Below are 20,038 nucleotides of genomic sequence, written 5' to 3'. Positions count from 1 at the left end.
AGGAGGGACTCGTTATCCCAGCGTGCCCTGCGCCTCAGCCCGCGCGTTCGCAGTTTCTCGCTCTCGTTCGCCCGCCCTCCCGCTCCCTAGCTTGCTCGCGCTCTTGCTCGCGGTCTCCTCGCGGATCGAAGGGGTTCTGACCACAGCTTGTGGCTGAGAAGGGCGACAGAGGCGGCGGCTCAAGAAAAACGAGGCTGCAGTGGTGGTGGTGGTGGTGGGAAGATGTCGGGCGAGGACGAGCAACAGGAGCAAACTATCGCCGAGGACCTGGTCGTGACCAAGTATAAGATGGGGGGCGACATCGCTAACCGTGAGTGCGGCCTCAGGGGTCCGGATATCGATGCTGGGAGGGTCAAGGGAGACGGTGGTGGGTTGGCTCCTGAGGGCTGGAGCGGTGGGGTCACGCAGTGTGGGTTAGTGAGGGCCCAGCTCAGGTCTGCTGGAGGTGGCGTGGTGGGGAGGCTCCGTGTCGCGCCTGGGACCCGAGAGGCTGGGCCTGGGCTGGAGTCTCTGGAGATGCTGGCGGACGGTCGGCAGGGCGGCTGGGAGAAGAGCAGAGCTGGGCCCCTGGCCAGCTCCGACCCTAGGCCGTTGGTAAGGAGGCAAGGTGTACCTCCTGCCCCTCACCCTTCAGTTCAGATTTCTGTCTCTGATATTGGTGGCAGCGAGATCACCTCGAAAAGAAAGCGCTTCTATTTTGTCGCGGCTCCCCGCCGTCAGGAGCCTGGCCGGCACGTGTTGCCTGGTCCCCTGCGGCTCGCCGGCTACCTTCCTCCGCTACATCCCTGACACCAGCTTGCTTACCACGTGCTTTGCTGTAGTCTTTCGTTCTTTACTTCAACTCCTTTCCTGGTGGGGTCCGCCTTCTACTCTAGGGCCAACTCAGGGACCGTTAGAGAGCACCCATAACTCTTGTTTGACTGTTCTTGAAGTTGTTCATTGTACCTCCAATCTGCGGAGTTGGTTTTAGTTAGTCGTCTAATTTGATCTTAGGTGTTTCACAACTTTAGGAGTGTTTTGAGGTCCTCCTCGCCTCAGCCAGTCAAACCTGTGAATATTGCTGTTAAAGGGGGTCTGAAGTTAGAATCTCAGAAGTCATCCTTAATAAGATTGTGCTCTTGACTTTCTCAGCAGCTGCCTGCCACTCTCTGCAGATGTCTCGCTTTCTATTTTCTCTCTTTCCAATTTAAAACCCAGTTAGGAAGACACAAAATGCTTGTCTTTGGGCTTTTAAATGGTTTTAACAGTGTAAAGATAGGCATTTAGGATGTTTTTGATCCTGTGACTGAAAATCTGAGTTTTTCAGACTTCCAAAGAATCACCAAAACTTGGATCACAAAAATAAAATCTAAAGTCCAGGATGGACCATAGAGAGGGTATCAGTGAACAGAATAAATGCTTTGTAACACAATGGATATGTAGTGGTTTAAATCAGAAAAAAAATTTTTCTCCCTTGCAGTTTATAACTTCTGAGGCACCTGTGATTCCCAATACCAGTTTGAAACTCTTTTGGGTCACATACTTCTTTGAGCTCTGCTATAAGCAGAGTTTGCTGAAGCCCAGGGACCTAGGTTAAGTCTCCTTGACTTGTTATTTGAAGTAAAAAGTCTACATAAATTGAGATTACTAACACTCCCTAATTGGGGTGTCTGGGAAAGGAAGAAGGTAACATTTAACAACGCATCAGCTTGGAGTCAGCAATTGTATGTCTACCTTCTTGTTGTCCCTGATGCCTATAAATTTCCTCCAGTCTGCTTTGCATGTGTGGGATATCTTGGTGAGAGTGCCCTTGAAGTTCATAAATCTGTCCTACCATACCACAGGTATCATCTTTGGAAAGCCTCCCTTGCTTTAGGAGACAAGTAGTGCATACCTAGCTGTTACACTATATAAAGGAGGAAAGGGAGTGTTGGCTTTTTAAGTTCAGGAAAGGAAGGTAGAGATTTATAGAGATGACAGGTAGGTACATTCTAAGAGGCAAAACATATTCCTCTTTTTATCCTTAGAGCAGTGGTACTAGGGAATATTTCTAAGTTGGACTCAGAAACTTTAAGTCCAACTTCTAGATGTTTCTTGGACGTTAACTTAGACAACACATTCAGGACTGATATATGGGATTCTGTTCCCAGGGGTACTTCGGTCTTTGGTGGAAGCATCCTGTTCAGGTGTGTCGGTACTGAGCCTGTGTGAGAAAGGTGATGCCATGATAATGGAAGAAACGGGGAAGATTTTCAAAAAAGAAAAAGAAATGAAGAAAGGTAAAAAAACAATCGCCTACTAATTTCCTAAGTTTGACACTTATTGAGTTCTGTTTGTTTTATTGTAATAATACAACCTTTACCCCAGCACTGGTTGAGATATTTGGAAATTTGGAATGGCAAGGGGAATTCAGTTTCCCACTCAATCCAGACTGATCAGACTTAAACAAGACCCTGAAGAAAATCCACTCATTTTTCGGAGGGGCAGGATGGTTCCAAGAGAGCGAGCGGGGTAGTAAGGCTGATTGTCTCTTTACAGGTATTGCCTTTCCCACCAGCATTTCAGTAAATAACTGTGTATGTCACTTCTCCCCTTTGAAGAGCGACCAGGACTATATTCTCAAGGAAGGTGACTTGGTAAAAATGTAAGCTTAAACCATTTTAGAGCACTTGTCTTTTTCCTCGGCATTCACAATAGTGCCAGTTGCTAATGCTGTACTCTGCTCTTGCCTTTCAGTGACCTTGGGGTCCACGTGGATGGCTTCATCGCTAATGTGGCCCATACTTTTGTGGTTGATGTAGCTCAGGTAGGTGGACTGCTTTGAACTCTATTCAGCCAGTGGGGAGCTGGGGAGGGCCCACTGCTGCTGTTTTTTTTTTTCGCCCCCACCACTGCTGCCTCTTATCCTCACCTCCTACCACCACATTAAGTTTTGAGAGTCTAGAGAAATAAAAGGGGAAAGGGTGTTTTCTCTCCTGACCACTGGATACATAATGGACACACAGATATTAACTGATCAGCTTTTTGGGAAGGCACTGACTGCATTTCCTCCTCTACAGGGGACCCAAGTAACAGGGCGGAAAGCAGATGTCATTAAGGCAGCTCATCTTTGTGCTGAAGCTGCCCTACGCTTGGTCAAACCTGGAAATCAGGTGAGCTGTTTAGTCCAACTCCAAAGCTTGATAGAGCCAAAGATGCATTCAGGATGTATAGCTATTCTGTACTGAAAGAGAAGAGGCAGGAACTAAAGAGTTTAAACCGAAGAGCTGTTAAATCTTAGTGCCTACCTTAGGTGGTATGATGCTCTCTGTAAGGGGATGTGTGATCCCTTTCTCATGGAGCCTATAGAGATCCTTCCTTTTTCATGTTTTAGATGTGTATTGTTCCTGGAAATAATTTGAGATAGATAGCTCACAATAAAACACAGATATTAAAACTAAGTTTTAAAAGCTTATAACACAAAAATAATAATAGTACCAGTAAATTGGTGGCAAAGAAAGGCCAAAGACCCTTGCAAGACAATATTAGGAAGCCCAAGGATCATACATTTCTCATGAATTCATACAATAACATGTTAGACTATCAGTGGAGACTTTGTCTAACACTTAGATTTCAGAACTTGTTCAATACGTAAAGCATCCTCTTTTTCTGTGCTCTCTTCACTCTTTTCATCCATTTGTCCCCATTATCACTTAACTGCATCATTTTTACTTCAGCCTCTGTTGTAGTTTTCTTGCAGTGGTATCTACTTCAAAGCTATTATAAAGCACTTTGAACAGTACCTGGCACATAGTTAACCCTTTTGTTAGCTATTATTGTTTTACACATTGATTATTTTTATTATTTATATGCTTACTATTGTTGGAAGATACTATTAATGTAGTGGCTGTTGTCTAGCTATGACATGAGACTTTCTGGATTCTCATCCCATTACCACCCACTACTGATTTAAAATGAAATACAAAATTTCCTCATCTGTAAAGTGGGAAAAATTAAATTGTGCCTCGTTTTCACAGGGTTGTGAAGATTGAGATGATCCATATAAAGTGATTATCACAGTACCTGACAGGTAGTTTAATAATAGCTATGATTGGAAATTCACTTTCCTTTTTTTCTTAACTATAATTTAGGTGAGGATCAGGTCATGATTGAAAGAGGGGAAAATAAAACTTTCTGTACCCTTTCAACAGGTTAGAATGCCAGGTATCATAGACTAAACACTGTGATCTGAAAACCTGGGTTTATACCAGGTTGTTTTGGTTAACTGGTTTAACTTTGAGGAAATCATGTAACCCTTCTGAGCCTCAGTTTCCTCCTCCAGATTAGGATGTAGATTACCATACAGAATTTTTGGCACTAGTCACCTTACAGAATTGTTGTCTAAGTAGACCATTCTTTGTGAAAGAGCTTTGTAAAATGGTATGCAAATTTGATTTCTAGGTTGTAGGATGCTAGGGCTATGAAATGAAAAATTACTGAGGATCATTGCATTTGCTGGAGGATATTAGAACTCAGTTCTTCTATGCTGCTGCTTCTCACAGTAGACAACTTACTAGCTCCTGGTATTTTACGTTTTATTTGATCTTGTACTTCTAGAACACACAAGTGACAGAAGCCTGGAACAAAGTTGCCCACTCATTTAATTGCACACCAATAGAAGGTGAGACTTCAGATAGCGGGGTTGAGGGTCTCGGTATGAGTGGTTTAGCAGAATTAAGACTTTTGTTCCCTTGAGCATCCATCCTGGTTCTGGCATAATCCAAGCCCCAAACCTTGGTGCCGCGAGTTTCCATAGCTGGACACTTTGCTCTCATTGCTTGCTCCATGGTTCTACTTGGGTAGGTGGGTTGGAAACCTTTGGGGATTCTAGACGAGTGGTACCACAGGCTTTGTCCTCTCTACAGGTATGCTGTCACACCAATTGAAGCAGCATGTCATTGATGGAGAGAAAACCATTATCCAGAATCCCACAGACCAGCAGAAGTAGGTGCCCTGTATCCCACCCTCTACCTTCTGTCATATAAGACTAGTTATGGACTTCTCCTTCCATACTCCAGACTAATCTTTTTTTTTTTTTTTATCCAAAACGTGTCTATTGGGATTGTTTCCCATTCATCTTGATACAGGGTACTTTTAGTGCTGCTTCTGTCTGAAAGAGCATCCTTCTGTAAGCCTTGCTTTTCCTCCTGTAGGCTGGCAGAGGAGAGTAGAGCAGCCAACACACAAAACTACTGTTTGTACATGGCTAAAGACGGTGGTGATTTTATAGCATCCTGGGCATTTTACATCCATGAAATAGGAATTGGGGCTCTGCACCAGGCGCTTCTTCTTGTGTTTCCTCTTCTCTTCTGGAGAGGGATGAAGAAGATACTTTGCGAGAGGCATGTTCTCGTGAGGAGGTCGTCACCGCCGGAAGCTCCAGGCTAATCTTATTCACCGTCTCTTCTAAGCTCCAGGAACCACTTATTGCTCCTTATAGTTCCCTTTCTGTTCCTTCTAGGAAGGACCATGAAAAAGCTGAATTTGAGGTACATGAAGTATATGCTGTGGATGTTCTTGTCAGCTCAGGAGAGGGCAAGGTGATGAACGTTTACAAGAGGTGGCAGAGAGGGGAGGCTGCTTATGGGTTCCAAGAGCACCAGATCAAATGTGATCTTTTATAGGCCAAGGATGCAGGACAGAGAACCACCATTTACAAGAGAGACCCCTCTAAGCAGTATGGCCTGAAAATGAAAACTTCCCGTGCCTTCTTCAGTGAGGTCGAAAGGCGTTTTGATGCCATGCCCTTTACTTTAAGGTACTACTGCACTTAGCGAGGACAGGACTTGGAACAGTCTGACCCAGAGACCATACAACCAGATCTCTTTCCTTTCCCTACCCTGCTTGCCCTCCTTCCCTCCTCTTCTATCTAGACTTGTAGCTCCAGCCTGCATGCATGCCTTTTCTCCTCCCTCTCAGGAAGTAGTGTTAAAAAAAAGCAATCCTATGCATGATTTCTGCCTGAGGGTAGGAGTTATTTAAAAACAGGAACAAAGTGGTAAGACATGATGGGGAGTTAAGGATACCTGAATTTGTCTTTCCCTCCCCAGAGCATTTGAAGATGAGAAGAAGGCCCGCATGGGTGTGGTGGAGTGCGCCAAACATGAGCTGCTACAACCATTTAATGTTCTCTATGAGAAGGAGGGTGAGTTCTGAGAAGAGAGTTGTAGTTTGAAGCCCCTGATTATGGTCCCCTCCTCCTTGAAGGCAAGGGGACATTCTATCAAAACACTTTGTTTCTCTCATAGGTGAATTTGTTGCCCAGTTTAAATTTACAGTTCTGCTTATGCCCAATGGCCCCATGCGGATAACCAGTGGTCCTTTTGAGCCTGACCTTTACAAGTCTGAGATGGAGGTTCAGGATGCAGAGCTCAAGGTTAGTGTGTGATGGAAAGGAGCAGGGACGTGGCACTTTTTTGGGGAGTGAGGACTGAGTGACAGGAAGTCCTGAGAAGAGCTACAGTGCAAAGAGTAGCACTTGGCATTTGCTCCATGTTCCTCAAAATTTGTTTTCCTTCTTCTGTTTTGCAGGCCCTCCTCCAGAGTTCTGCAAGTCGGAAAACCCAGAAAAAGAAAAAAAAGAAGGTTTGTTAATGATCATCTCTCTCTGGTGGGGTGAACCTGATACTGTATTTATTCACCTTCCTGGGTCATGGTGGGGATACAGGTGTCGATATGTCCTTATTTCTCCCCATCTCAGCCCTGACCTAGAGAATTAGGAATATTCTTGTCCTTGGTCCCCCAGACAGTACCCTAAGTTGTTGGAAACTGACACATCTTCTCCCTCTCCTTTCCATGAATGTAGGCCTCTAAGACTGCAGAGAATGCTACCAGTGGGGAAACTTTAGAAGAGAATGAAGCTGGGGACTGAGGTGGGTCCCATCCCCCCAGCTTGCCACTCCTGCCTCATCCCCTTCCCACCACACCCCAGGCTCTGTGAAGTGCAGTTCGACGTCTCCACCCAGGACCGCGAGCAGAGCGGGGTCTCCCTGTCCTCTTCCCAGTCCCCCATCCTAGTCCCCTTCCAACAACAACCAGCTCCAACTGACTCTGGTCTTGGGAGGCCAGGCTTCCCAGCCACCGAAGACTACTTTAAATAGAAAAGAGAAATTGAATAATAAAATCAGGAGTCAAAATCCATCGTCTTCAAGCCCCTTTCTAGCCTTTTTCTACTATTCTCTGCTTGGTCAAGGTTTATGGCCCTACAACAGAACGGGAGGAGGCTAACATAGCCACCACCACTAAAAACTCAGATGAAATTTTTTTATACCACTCCAGTGTCAGCATTTTCCCATCTGTTGGCGCTTGTTCCTCTCTCTCTTCCCACTTTCCCCAAGTCTTTTATCAAGCCTCAAAATAGAGAGGAGCTATTCTTCAGACTATTTTTCTTCACATGTGGCAGATTCCTTTTATGATCCAGGCTGTCTAGCCAGGTCCCTCCCATTTTTAGGAGCTGGAGCCTGCATTTACCAATGGATTCTCATCTGTCAATTGGATCCTCATTTGTAAATCTTTGTAGTCAGTTTTGTTCTGCAGGACAGTTTTTCCTCCCTCCACAAGGCTGTAAAGAAGTAATCCATCTCAAACCTTGTCCATTTCTTTGAAGTCGGTGGGGTTCTTCCCTTGCTCCATCTTACAAACCTGAGCTGGAAGCTCCACTGTGGTTTTGTTCCCTGTTTGAAATATTTTGCCCTCTCTTCCTTGAAAGAAAGATGTGTAACCAGAGGAGCAGACTGAAGAGACAAAACTCCTGGCTTTCTGAAGCTGTGGACTTGGATTAATTGCTAGGGGTTTGGAGAGAAAGGTGACCTTTCAGTACCTCTGGCATGCTGTCCCAGGGAACTAGGGCTCCCACTAACTTATGAGGTTTTTAAACACATTGAAAATGACATGGCATTAAAATAAATTTGGATTTGCTCATAATCGTGTGTCTGTATGCTGCTCTTATTTGATGATGGTGGGAAAGTGAGCTGAAGTGCTGATCGTTTGGAAACAGTTTTTTGGGGTTTTTTGGCCTTGCCTCATGTCATGCAGGATCTTGGTTCTCCAACCAAGGATCAACCTGTACTCCCTGCTGTGGAAGCATGGAATCGAAACCACTGGACTGCCAGGGAAATCCCTGGAACCAGTTTTCTATAGCCATATTCTACTTTTCTAAAATACTGAATACCTTGGGTTGGGGGAAGACATAAAAATCCTGGGTTCTGAATGAATTGAGTACATTTTCTATGGGGGTTTGGTCTAGTTTTCTGAAGTAAAAACATACCCCTTACTGCTCACATTATTCAGAACACTTAATGTTTATTGCAAAAAAAAAAACTGCAAAGTGATTATCTTGGTTTAGGAAGCCAGGAAGAATGCCTTTAGTGTTAATGCATTTTTTCCAGCCAGCCTGAGATTTGATGGGTAATGCATGTATTAGCGGAGAAGGCAGTGGCACCCTACTCCGGTACTCTTGCCTGGGAAACCCCATGGACGGAGGAGCCTGGTAGGCTGCAGCCCATGGGGTCGCGAAGAGTCGGACATGACTGAGTGACTTCACTTTCACTTTCATGCACTGGAGGAGAAAACGGCAACCCACTCCAGTATTCTTGCCTGGAGAATCCCAGGGACGGAGGAGCCTGGTGGGCTGCCGTCTATGGGGTCGCACAGAGTTGGACACGACTGACGCGACTTAGCAGCAGCAGCAGCATGTATTAGAGCATTTTTTATATGAGTTAGTGCTGACCTGAAGATACATAATTATGAATTAAACTGAACACAGATCTTTTCATAAGAGTTTATAGCAGTCAACAGGTGAAATCCCATTGGGTTTGATATCTTGCAGGGGGGTTTATTTTTGTTTTTAAACACATTACAGTCCATTGGTGACAATACTAGAACCACTTAAGCACTTGAAACAAGGGTCCGAAATTTAGAAACCTGATTTTCCAGAACTAAAAAGGTGAAATGTTCTAAAGAAAACACTAAAAAAGGAGGAATCATAACAAGCCTCACTCCCATCTTATAGTGAATAAAGTGAAGTCTGGATGATGAAGGGTTTTCTTTCATCCTTCATAATACACGTTTTCTGTAGCCAAATCTTCCGGTGTCTTTTTTTGGGTGCTTCTGACACAACCATATCTTGATACTGGGAAGCTGTCTTATCACCAAATACTATTCGTGACTAAAGATACGTGTAGCTGATCGGGCTTTGCTTCTGTCCATTAATTACATCTGTCGTTAACTTGTTCATTTGACACGACTGAGGCGACTTACCACACACTATGCAGAGGGAGAATTACTGAAGTATTTTCTAAACAAGATGCATTGTTGCCAGGAGTGTTATGACATTCTGCCTCAGGCATTGCAGGGAAAGACCGCAGTTGACTAGGAAAAAGTTTATCTTCAACAGTAACAAAGGTCTCTTTTTGTAGTATAACAGCTTTCCCGATTCCCCGCTTTATATCCTTTCAATGTTCTGCAATCTTAGGACCTTTGGAAGTTCCAAAATCGAACCTGCAGATATTTAGTTTAATAAATAAGGTAAACCAGTAAAACAAATCAGGACCTTTTTTACAGTCCGCCTCGATCCACAGTAAAATGGAGGATGTCTCCAGGAAACTGCAACTCCCAGGAAGCAACGAGAGGGAAGGCGGAAATAGCCCCCCTTTGCTCGTTTGCACCTCTAGGTCTCTTATTAGAAATAGGTGCTCATATCTAAATAATACGGTATCCTCATATTAAAACAGGTGAGAGGAATCTTGTACCTCAAAATACTGATTTCCAACAGAAGTTTCCTAGCTCAACCACTTTTCACACATCAGCGAACTGCCAAAAGTTATTGTTACGCCCCACGGGCAGCCCCGCCCCCAGGGGCAGGGCGAGAAAAACGGAAGTGACGACATTGAGTATGCCATTAAATAGCCGTAGGCGGGCCCCTGGCGATCTCTCGGCCTTAGCGCCATCTTTTGAGGTGAGTGTTCGTGATGGCTGTGTTCGTGGTCCGACTACAATCCATGAACATCTGATGTCTGCACTTAGCATCATTACAGCAAACTAACCGCAGACTTTTTTTCTTTACCCGTAGAAACCTCTGCGCCATGAGAGCGAAGGTAAGCAGTCCCTGCCAGTGAGCTAAAGCTGTAAGAATTGGTTGTTGGTAGGGGAGACCTTGGCAAGGGAAATCGGCCATCGTTCCGGTGTCGCCGGGTTCTCAGGTTGTGCTCACGAGCTAGTGGGAGAGGAAGGATGGTTTGGGGAGAAGCACAATAGGTGATAGGTAAGCTCTGTGGCGAGAGGTGCTGGAAGTGGGAGAGAGCGCATGCAGGCAGGATTCGGGGTTTTACGTCTGGGATCCAGGTGGCAGTCCAGATTGTTGATGTGGTTTACTGCGACTAAGCCAGCCCTCCTAGTTGGTCAAGAATCCACCCGGTTCTAAATAGTGCTCTTCATGAAAGTTGTGAAAGTGTTAGTCGCTCAGTCGTGTCCGACTCTTGCGATCCCGTGGACTGTAACCCGCCAGGCTCCTCTACCCGTGGAATTTTCCAAACAAGAATACTGGGGTTGGTTGCCATTCCCTTCTCCAAGTAATCTCCTTTACCCAGGGATTGAACCTGAGTCTCCTGCATTGCAGGCAGATTCTTTACCGTCTAAGCCACTGGGGAAGCCTCCCCTAGTGTTCTTCATATCCCTATCTAAACTTATTACTGAAACTAATGATATTTTGTTTTATTCTCTGTCCGTGGTTATAATCGGTTGCCAGTGGAGGAAGAAGCGAATGCGCAGGTATGCTGGGATGTAGTTAGTACTGGGGGGGGGGGGGTGGAGCAAAGTGGACAAAACTTGGGACGAACATTTGGTTTAGAAATCCAAAACAACTTATGAGCATTGACTGGCTAAAGCCATGAATTGGGCAGAAGACGACAGAATCGTAGTGTTGATTGATTTTAACTGTCCCTTGTATTGGGTGCACATTTAAGATTGGAGGGAAAGACTGAACTCGGGTTTATGGGCCCGGGGTGTGTTCTTATGTCTGGTTTTCAGGCTGAAGCGCAAAAGAAGAAAGATGAGGCAGAGGTCCAAGTAAACTTGTACACCCATGGAAGCCACAGAAGCAGAAACAAGGGAAGCCAGAGGCCAGGGACGCTGGTACAAATTGTGGACTGCATGCCTACTATCTAGAACTTCTCAATGGATCTGGAACATCTATGGCCATTCTGATCGCCTTGACCACTTTTCAGAGACCCACCTTGCTCGTATCAAAGCCGTCCCTTTTGGTCCTTTGCTCTGGACCTGTGATAACTATGGACTAGTTCTCTTCTCAGTTGTGGCTGAATGTAACGTGTACAATAAATCATCTCTTTTGCTGTCTTAGCTGAAGAAAAAAAAATTTGTGTGTTATGTGGTTTTTTATGGTTACACTGGCTGGGGATTCTCAGTACAGTCTGTCTCCCTGCTGTAGAAAAAGTCAAGCTTCATATCTACAAGTTGGGAGGCGGGGAGGTGTGGGTTCCGATCTTAGGAGCTGCTCGAGTATTGGGTGGCCCTTAGTTCCTGGAAAGGGCGTAAACGCCAGGGACGGTTTTCAAGTTGATTTCGCGGGCATAGGATGAACCCGGTTCGCTCTTATCTATGTCCTCGTTCCTGAGTTCCGCCTTGGGGTGTTTTGCCATTGGGTCGGGTTGCCATGGTGACACGCAAAGCTTGTTGGGAACTTCCTGCTGCTAGTCGCGCAAGTACTTCGCACACCACAGAGTGTGGTTCCGGGTCTGGTAGCTAGAGCGTCATTTCTTCCGCAGGAAGCGGAAGGGCGATAGGGTAGGCGGCTCTTTGTCGAAGCTAGAGGACCGGCAGGCGGCAGCAGCAACTACGGCGGCGGCGGCAGGTGAGGGAGGCGGGAGACTTAGGTGGAGGCCGCGCCCGGAGGGGAGGAGTCGGGGCCGGCCCAGCGGCTGGGCTCGGCCGGGCTACACAAGGCCCCCCAGGACCGAGTTGGCTGTTCCTCACGTCGCAGGGCCGAACCCCTTTTCTGACTGACCCCGCTTCGCGAGCAAACGCCAGCTCCGTGACGTCACACCCTTGCCCATCCCCTCTGCTTGATGTCACCTGGAGTCCCCTTCCCCGCTTCACTTCGTACTCCCTTAGTGTCCTATTCATGTGGTCCCCGGCAGAGCTGCGGCGGCACTGCACAGAACCTGCCAGGCCAAAGACTTGCTCCGGGAAACTCCTAGGACTTTTTTTTCCCCAAAACTCTGGGGTGTTGAGAAGCGTCATAATCACCACCCCCAAGTCTAACCCGACATCCCATTGCACTGTCAGTCGCAGCCCTTGCACGGCTCCCTATTCGGAGTTCCTAACCCCAACCCGACTCCGGGCTTTGATCCCTACATTCTCCTTCATCTCGAGAAGTGTCCCTTACCCTTTGTTCACTCAGAGCTGGTTTTCCAACTCTTTGTCCTAGGCTCTCCAAATAGTTCTGTCCCATACTACTCTTCTTCCTGGCAGCTTCTCCCCTCGACAGGGGAAGTTCAATTTGAATCCGAAGGAAATCTTGGAGTGCCTAGAGCTCTTCCCATTTTGTCAGACTTCATTCTTATAGCAACCACCCTGTAGTTCTCCACTCTTACCCCTTCTCACACCCAAGTCTCTGTTTTTCTCCTGCTCAGAACCCAGCAGTGATGTGGAGGTGGAGACCCACAGGAGCCCCGGACTTCACCTGAGCTACCTCAGGTATCACACAATCCTGGGAAAGTTGGGTGGGGAAGAGTATCAGATATGATTATCTGCTTCTGGTGGGACTTGTAACACGGGTCAGGCTTGGATAGATGCCATTTATTATTCCCTTTTAGTAAAAGTTTGTATCTTTTCTTTTCCCACTCTTTTCCTTGATTGCTTTTACTATTCTGGGACTATCTCCCTTTGGAGGAAGAGGACCTCTCTTTTACAAATTCTCTTGAAACTCTGGCCTGGGATCCAGTCGGTATATTTTCGGGATCATTTTGCCTTGAAAGCAAAGTCAAGGCAACAGACTGGGTGGTTAGGGGCCATCAAGGCAAAGAAGTTGTAAAGATTCCCTTATACCCAAGGGGAAACAATATGAAGTTTTCCTATTTGAACAGCAGGGGGAGCCTGAACACTGCTTAGGAAAGGCTTAGGAGGTCAGACACGTGGTAGCAGGGACACTTGGTCTTACTGGGGGTGGGGAAAGGAGAGGGCTAGAACCTGGGCAGTGGACTGACATTCCTGAGATCTCTTGGGAAAGAGGAGACTTAAAAAGCTTTTATAGAGTCTATAAATAAAGAGGCTCTTCTTAGGGTGAGGAATGGTGTGGTTTGATGTCAGTGAGATCTTCCCATGGAGGGTAGGAGGGGTATAGAGTGAAGAAAGACAAGTTACTTGCTCCTGTGAAATTAATAACACCTTTCTATTACCTTGATCTTGTCACAAATGGTTTTGTCCTTTGGGGGTCTATAAGTGGAGATTCTAGCTGTCAAACTCTTCCCCTGAAATGGAGGGGAGGGGGCTGACCATCCTAGAGTTGAGAATAGTGGTAATCTGGGAGAGAACTCCAAAAAATGACAAGTTTAGATATTGCCTTCAAGGTGGTGATACCAGTCTCTTTACTCAGGACTTCCTGGGGTCTGGAGATCTGTTTCTTCACAGAGTCCTCACCTGACATCCCATGGAAGAGGGGGTCAGGGAAGCAATGTCACCAGTAGCCCATTATCCATTGCCCTTAGTAGTTCACCAGCTTATCTTAGCCACAGTTCCTAGTCTCCTTTTAGCCTGATCAGACACCAACAGCAGTTTTAATTTTGCTTCCACAAATTTAATAAGGTCAGTTCAGGAGGAGAAATAAAATCCAACACTAATCTCTCCGTCTGCCTCTTTGGCATGTCATTGTTATATGAGGTGGCTTCACCCCAACTGTCTTCCTGCTCCATCAGCCAGGCAAGTGTGAATCATTCTGACACAGACCAGGAGCATAAGGGCCTGGGCAGGACTTCTGAAAAGCCAGCCAGTCCAGGCAGAGTGCTCATCCGTTAGCTTCTCCACCTCCAATACCATTGTCCCTCTGGCCTGCCTCTTGCTGGACTGCCTGCCTGATAGTCAGGAAGAGTTTGGCCTCTCTGGAGGACTCCAGTTTGACACAGTTCTCCTCTTTCCTAGCAGTCACCAAGAGTGGCAAGAAAAGGAAGAAAGCCCTGAGTTGGGAGGGACCAGGATGCCCGACCGGGACAGCTATGCCAACGGCACTGGGAGCAGCAGTGGAGGCCCTGGAGGCGGTGGCGGCGAGGAGACCAGTGGGACAGGGGCAGGCAGTGGCGGGGCCAGCTCAGATGCCATCTGTAGAGACTTCCTGAGGAATGTGTGCAAGCGAGGGAAGCGTTGCCGCTATCGCCATCCAGACATGAGTGAGGTGTCCAACTTGGGGGTAAGCAAAAACGAGTTCATCTTCTGCCATGACTTCCAGAACAAGGAGTGTAGCCGCCCTAACTGCCGATTCATCCATGGCTCCAAGGAGGATGAGGATGGCTATAAAAAGACAGGAGAGCTGCCCCCTCGGCTGAGGCAGAAAGTGGCAGCCGGCCTAGGTCTGTCACCAGCTGACCTACCAAATGGGAAGGAGGAGGTCCCGATCTGCCGTGACTTTCTCAAGGGTGACTGCCAGAGAGGAGCCAAGTGCAAGTTCCGTCACCTGCAACGGGATTTTGAGTTTGATGCTCGGGGTGGGGGCGGCACTGGTGGTGGGGGTTCAACAGGCCCCGTTCCCCCCGGACGACGTCATGATCTCTATGATATCTACGACCTCCCTGACAGGGGCTTTGAGGACCATGAACCAGGCCCCAAGCGCCGGCGAGGTGGATGCTGCCCCCCAGATGGTCCCCATTTTGAATCCTATGACTACAGCCTGGCTCCACCCCGAGGGGTGGAGTGCAGACTGCTAGAGGAGGAGAATGCCATGCTCAGGAAGCGGGTAGAGGAGCTCAAAAAGCAGGTCAGCAACCTGCTGGCTACCAATGAGGTACTGCTGGAACAAAATGCGCAGTTCCGCAATCAGGCCAAGGTCATGACCCTGAGCTCCACTGCACCAGCAACTGAACAGACTCTGGCCCCCACCGTGGGCACTGTCGCCACTTTTAACCATGGCATTGCCCAGACTCACACTACTCTCAGCAGCCAGGCTCTGCAGCCTCGCCCTGTGTCCCAGCAAGAACTTGTGGCGCCTGCTGGAGCTCCGGCTGCTCCCCCAACTAATGCTGCACCTCCTGCTGCTCCACCACCCCCACCCCCACACTTGAACCCAGAGATCACGCCACTGTCAGCTGCTCTGGCTCAAACAATTGCCCAGGGAATGGCACCCCCACCTGTTTCCATGGCTCCTGTGGCTGTATCTGTGGCTCCTGTGGCCCCCGTGGCCGTATCGATGGCCCAACCCTTGGCAGGAATCACAATGAGCCACACCACCACCCCGATGGTGACTTACCCCATCGCTTCCCAGAGCATGCGTATCACAGCCATGCCACACTGATGGGGCTAATGGACACTCCCCTGGTATAGTCTCCCAGGGCTGGAGTTGAGGGGCCTTTACCCACACACCTAGCCCTCCAAGGCCCTGTCCGAAGGGCTCACTCATGAACTAGGATGAGAGACTGCAAGGAGTTTGGTTCTGAGAAGGGGTTGGGTTGGTGTGTTTTCTCCCACCTACCTTTTATGAGGGTCCTCTTGTCCATCTTCCTTCAAGCCTCACAGAGGGGGCTTGCATAGGAGTGCAGACTGAAGGCAACAGAGGAAGGACTGACTGAGGGGCTGTGTGTCCTCTGATGGGAATTTGGGGGACATCCTTGGTCTTGTCCTCTTTTCTGCACAGCACAGATTCCAGCACTGGCTTTGGAAGAAAAAAATACCCTGCCCAGAGGGGAAGCCAGGAAAGAACAGGAAGTGGGTGGCCAGGAGAGAAGGCCTAATAGGAGCCTTCAGACAGTTTGGGGCCTAGTTGAGTTGGATAATACAGGAACTGCTCCTGGGCCCATGGGAAGATGGGGACCATAGTACTCCAGCCCAAAGACTAGGGGAGCATTCATTACCTTGGCTTGATCTGGACATCCAGAGGACAGTGCCAACCACGTTCCAAAGAAATAAAAAAAGTTATTTTTGACAAAGGAGGCAGTGAAAACTTGCTTAGATATTCTGTGTGGAAGATGGGAGCAGTAAATAGATGTCATGCCAAAATGGAATAAAGACCCCACTCTCACATAGCTAGGGTGAGGATGGATGAAGGCCAGTGAAGAAGGGTAGGAGCCCAGAGCAAGATCAGATGGGGCTTCAGGGAAGGTACTTTGTGGGGTAAAACCATTGGAGCCACCTCCTCTAGTTTAAAAATAGTCCCATCCATTCTGGTTGCCTTAGTAACCAGGGCTCCCAGGGTCATTTAGGGGGGCAGGTACTAAGGAGGGTGGATGTGCTGGGAAATGGGAATGGGATATGTGTCAGATCCTTCCTGTATTCAAACAGAGCAGGGCAGGTGGCAGTCCCTCTCTGAGTTGTTGACAGCAGCGTCCCTCCTACCGCATCCTTTTCTCAGTTCCCAGTGCCTTAAGCCTTCAAGGCTTAAGAGGTGCTGGGGAAAGGAGCGTTCTTCTGGGGACACAAGCCTCAGGGTTCATCCCTTACTTCCCTCTGCTTCCACATAGGACCACAGAGGTTTTAAATCCAGTTAAGAGTCAGTAAGGCCAAGGGTCCCAGTAGCCAAACCTCAGTTCCTCCTCAGCTCATGGCTGATGTAGGGGAAACAACTCAGGGGAATAGTCTAATGGGACAGTGGATTTGGGGGTAGAGAAAGTGATCCTGGTTTATTCTTCCTCCATCATATCTTGTGCTACCTCTTGCTCTTGTTTGGTTGATCATTCAGTATACACCTGGGATTGGAGATGGTGGGCTAAGTCAAGGCCAGTCATTTTAAAAAAGGGGAGGGGGCGCAAAAGACTGAAGATGGGCAAATACTGTTTGTGGATTCTAGAAGCCACACATTGATAAGCTTAATGTTGATTTTCTGATATAATTCTGGATTATTAAAGAGATGGTTTATGAGCATTTAGACAAATGTGATCATAGATACCAATATGAATTCGTCCTAGCCAAACTCTGATGAGCTAACTTTATTTTTTTTTTGCCAAGTATCTCTAAAGAGCTAGACTTGGGAAACTGTAGATGTTGTATGTATTTTTTAATGTGCTCCAGCTAAAGACCACCAAGAATATACCTACAGCTGAGTACGTTAGGCGGATTTAACCCTCTGTGATGATGGAGAGAGGATGCCATGTGGAACTATAGTGTGTCTTGCAAAAGGATGTTAGAAAGGACCTACCTATAGGACTTGGACTTTCATTGAGTTTGGAGAAGGTTCAAGGAAATAGAGCTTCACTCTAAATTGGGTGCAGTTAGGGAAGCAGGGAAAATTCTATGATTGGGTATCTTATCTAGAAAAAGGACAGACTAAAGTGAAGCTGAAACTGCAATAAGTAATGAAGCAGTAGTCACTCATTAGCTGGGAGAGGGGGATGTTTGCAATTTAAGGTTTGCACACTGACCTTGTTTAGTGCTTAAACAAAATTGTGATCTTGGTTTTTGGGGGGTTTTTTGCCTCACTTCATCACAGTCACTGAGTGCCCTTGTCTGATGTTGGTGTTTTGTGAGATTGTATCCAGCAGTACCTGTGAACCCAGGTCAGCCCCCTAATAATTCCAAAGGCCAGCTGTGTCAGGCCTTTCCCAGATGTCAGAAACTGCTTTCTTCTTTCTCACCTAAGTCATTGCAGGTAAGAGAAAATTATGGGTCAGTTAATAGTAGAATTTGATGGACTCAAAACTGAACGTTTGTGCCTAGTAAATGTTGATGAGCACATTCATGTTAGAGATATACCCAAGGGCTATATTTTTTTCATTGTATAAAAATATGAAAAGCCTACTCACCAACATAACACAAAGAAATACTAAGTAATACTGGAAGTGTCGGTAACTTGGACTGACTAATCTGAAGTGTCAATTTCGATTGACTCTGCCCCTAAAAATTACTTGAATCTGGCTGAGAGAGAAATGTAGAGCTCTATATTAGCAATAAATCACATGAGAACAACATGGGACTTCCAACTGGCTGCAAAAAAATTAAAATATTATTATTCATAATATGTCAGTTAATATTACGAGCCTGTTGTGTTCTAGGCACCTTTCTAGAAGCACCATAGGATAAAAGAACCATAGTTGTGCATTGTAAACGTAGTAAGTTGTACCATGTCTGTCTGACAGGAGTCAGTTCTAAAGTATCGTGTGTTCTTCTAAATAGTTTTTACAGAGGGCCATTGGCAAACCAGTGGGGTATCTGGAAAAAAAAAATTGATAAGACTGTGGGTAGACCCCATAGATGTCTTCAGATATTTGAAGGGCTACCTAATAAAGTTCCTGTCTTGCTGCATAAGCAGAGAGTTCTAGAAAAATAGCTAACATTTGAGTACTTAATATAAACCAAGGCACGTGCTCGTCACTTTACATGCAGTATTTCATTGACAACAATGGGCATTATTATTGTACTTGTTTCCCAGGGGAGAAAGTCTTAAAGAAGGTAATCAACCCAAGGTTCCACAACTAGTAAAGAATGGATCCACGAATTTCTTCAGGCTGTCTGACTCCAGCTTGGCGTAAGATAAGGGCTAATAATAGAGCCATCCAACAATGGGACCACTACCTTCCAGTATCTTGTAAGGAATAATACAGAGGAAGTTTCCTCAAATTTTGTTGCCACTGCCATCTTGGAGAGTAGTCTGGGACCAGATTACCACTTCCAACTCTGGGAGGCAATTGTAATTTACATATAAAGGCAGAATGCAAAACCAGGAAGTCTCAATGCTCTCCTCCCTTAGACACTTCGTCTAACAAATGGCCATCCTTTTTCCTGTTACCCACTTACTGCTTATCACCACCAGGTGGCACCTGGGCAGCAGATTTGTCAGTGGGTGGGGACCCACCCTGTTTACTCATCTGGTGCCTGCATTGCAGCTGCTGATTCTGTGGTTCCTGGGTGCCAGTTGCGAAGAGACCTCCCTGAGGATGAGCTTTGTCCTCCACATACCGTCTTCAGTAGGAGGGTCTGATGATCTGGATAGGATGAGAAAGGGGAAAAGTTTGGAAAGGAACTTCCATAAGTCACCCTCTTCATCCCCCACCCCAAGGGACTCCTTCCTTCTACTCCAGTATTTGGCAAATTTTAGTTTTATTAGAAGGAGAAGGCAATGGCACCCCACTCCAGTACTCTTGCCTAGAAAATCCCATGGATGGAGGAGCCTGGTAGGCTACAGTCCATGGGGTCGCTAGGAGTCGGACACAACTGAGCAACTTCACTTTCACTTTTCCCTTTCATGCACTGGAGAAGGAAATGGCAACCCACTCCAGTATTCTTGCCTGGAGAATCCTAGGGACGGTGGAGCCTGGTGAGCTGCCGTCCATGGGGTCACACAGAGTCGGACACGACTGAAGCGACTTAGCAGCAGCAGTTTTATTAGAAAGGTTTTCCTCTAAGGATGTTCATCCATTTTCCTGCTGTGGTTCTGTTTCATCAGCTGGTGGGCAAACAAACCATTCTTACCTCCTCCAAGGAATCAGAAATAATAACCCCTTGAACTCCTTTTATACTTGCTCATCTCAGGATATGGAGAACATAGACAGAAAATTGTTCTTTATACAGTTTTGCAAACTGAAAGAAGCTGTTTACTGTTTCAGAGAAGTAGAGAAAGGGAAGTGAGAAAATTTAAGGAAGGCTGGGGCAGGGATAAGTTTTAAACAACATAGCCTGATGAAATCTATGCCCTGCAGAGCTAAGTAAAATTTAACAGCTGCAAATCAAACCGTAACACAAGCCCCACACATACTGCATTAAAAAGTAATCATGGCCAATCAGTCCCTCCTGGGCTTCCAATCAGCCCAGTTTCTAAGTCCCTAGACAACACTCTTAAGTCCAGTTAACTGGTAACAAGAGTCCTCATCAG

At 46.7% G+C, this 20,038-nt stretch overlaps 2 protein-coding genes, 2 long non-coding RNA genes and 1 pseudogene across 6 annotated transcripts; 3 read left to right on the top strand and 2 right to left on the bottom strand.

Moving 5' to 3' along the window:
• The first annotated feature begins 49 nt into the window (after positions 1–49).
• Positions 50–7,941, top strand: PA2G4 (proliferation-associated 2G4). 2 transcript variants are annotated; one of them, XM_081595097.1, is made up of 13 exons: positions 50–310; positions 2,130–2,258; positions 2,518–2,623; positions 2,716–2,785; positions 3,039–3,131; positions 4,576–4,639; positions 4,884–4,962; positions 5,480–5,558; positions 5,643–5,776; positions 6,069–6,163; positions 6,267–6,394; positions 6,550–6,603; positions 6,824–7,941. In XM_081595097.1, the coding sequence occupies exons 1-13, from the start codon at positions 223–225 to the stop codon at positions 6,887–6,889; spliced, it is 1,185 nt and encodes a 394-aa protein (XP_081451223.1). In that variant the 5' UTR covers positions 50–222; the 3' UTR covers positions 6,890–7,941. The 2 variants fall into 2 exon arrangements, with proteins under 2 accessions (XP_081451223.1, XP_081451224.1); XM_081595098.1 differs by having other exon boundaries at positions 50–314.
• On the bottom strand, positions 5,110–5,378 carry LOC145546901 (small ribosomal subunit protein eS27 pseudogene; annotated as a pseudogene).
• A 1,405-nt stretch (positions 7,942–9,346) lies between the features above and the next one.
• Positions 9,347–11,637, top strand: LOC145546902 (uncharacterized). The gene is made up of 5 exons (XR_014083376.1): positions 9,347–9,543; positions 9,750–9,973; positions 10,088–10,112; positions 10,763–10,785; positions 11,044–11,637. It is a non-coding gene; the product is annotated as an uncharacterized LOC145546902 (long non-coding RNA).
• Positions 11,638–11,814: 177 nt separating this feature from the next.
• Positions 11,815–17,098, top strand: ZC3H10 (zinc finger CCCH-type containing 10). 2 transcript variants are annotated; one of them, XM_081595095.1, is made up of 3 exons: positions 11,815–11,884; positions 12,666–12,729; positions 14,173–17,098. In XM_081595095.1, the coding sequence occupies exon 3, from the start codon at positions 14,225–14,227 to the stop codon at positions 15,530–15,532; it is 1,308 nt and encodes a 435-aa protein (XP_081451221.1). In that variant the 5' UTR covers positions 11,815–11,884; positions 12,666–12,729; positions 14,173–14,224; the 3' UTR covers positions 15,533–17,098. The 2 variants fall into 2 exon arrangements, with proteins under 2 accessions (XP_081451221.1, XP_081451222.1); XM_081595096.1 differs by having other exon boundaries at positions 14,170–17,098.
• Positions 13,807–19,091, bottom strand: LOC145546904 (uncharacterized). Its single transcript, XR_014083378.1, has 4 exons — positions 18,964–19,091; positions 15,710–15,909; positions 14,616–14,698; positions 13,807–14,535 (listed from the first exon to the last, which is right to left on the bottom strand). It is a non-coding gene; the product is annotated as an uncharacterized LOC145546904 (long non-coding RNA).
• Positions 19,092–20,038: the final 947 nt, after the last annotated feature.

Source organism: Giraffa tippelskirchi, chromosome 4 (assembly GCF_054371585.1).
Source record: "Giraffa tippelskirchi isolate mGirTip1 chromosome 4, T2T-mGirTip1v1.2.pri, whole genome shotgun sequence".
Lineage (NCBI taxonomy): Eukaryota > Metazoa > Chordata > Mammalia > Artiodactyla > Giraffidae > Giraffa > Giraffa tippelskirchi.
Note: the sequence above shows the minus strand (reverse complement) of the source record. Positions and strands in the feature narration are given on the sequence as shown.

What these genes read in the sequence shown, in the direction of transcription:
- PA2G4 (XM_081595097.1), top strand. Translation starts at nt 223, where the DNA reads ATGTCGGGCGAGGACGAGCAACAGGAGCAAACTATCGCCGAGGACCTG. An exon ending in GAAGGTGACTTGGTAAAAAT is followed by an intron (nt 2,624 to 2,715) that starts GTAAGCTTAAAC and finishes CTTGCCTTTCAG; the next exon opens with TGACCTTGGGGTCCACGTGG. An exon ending in TAATTGCACACCAATAGAAG is followed by an intron (nt 4,640 to 4,883) that starts GTGAGACTTCAG and finishes TCCTCTCTACAG; the next exon opens with GTATGCTGTCACACCAATTG.
- ZC3H10 (XM_081595095.1), top strand. Translation starts at nt 14,225, where the DNA reads ATGCCCGACCGGGACAGCTATGCCAACGGCACTGGGAGCAGCAGTGGA.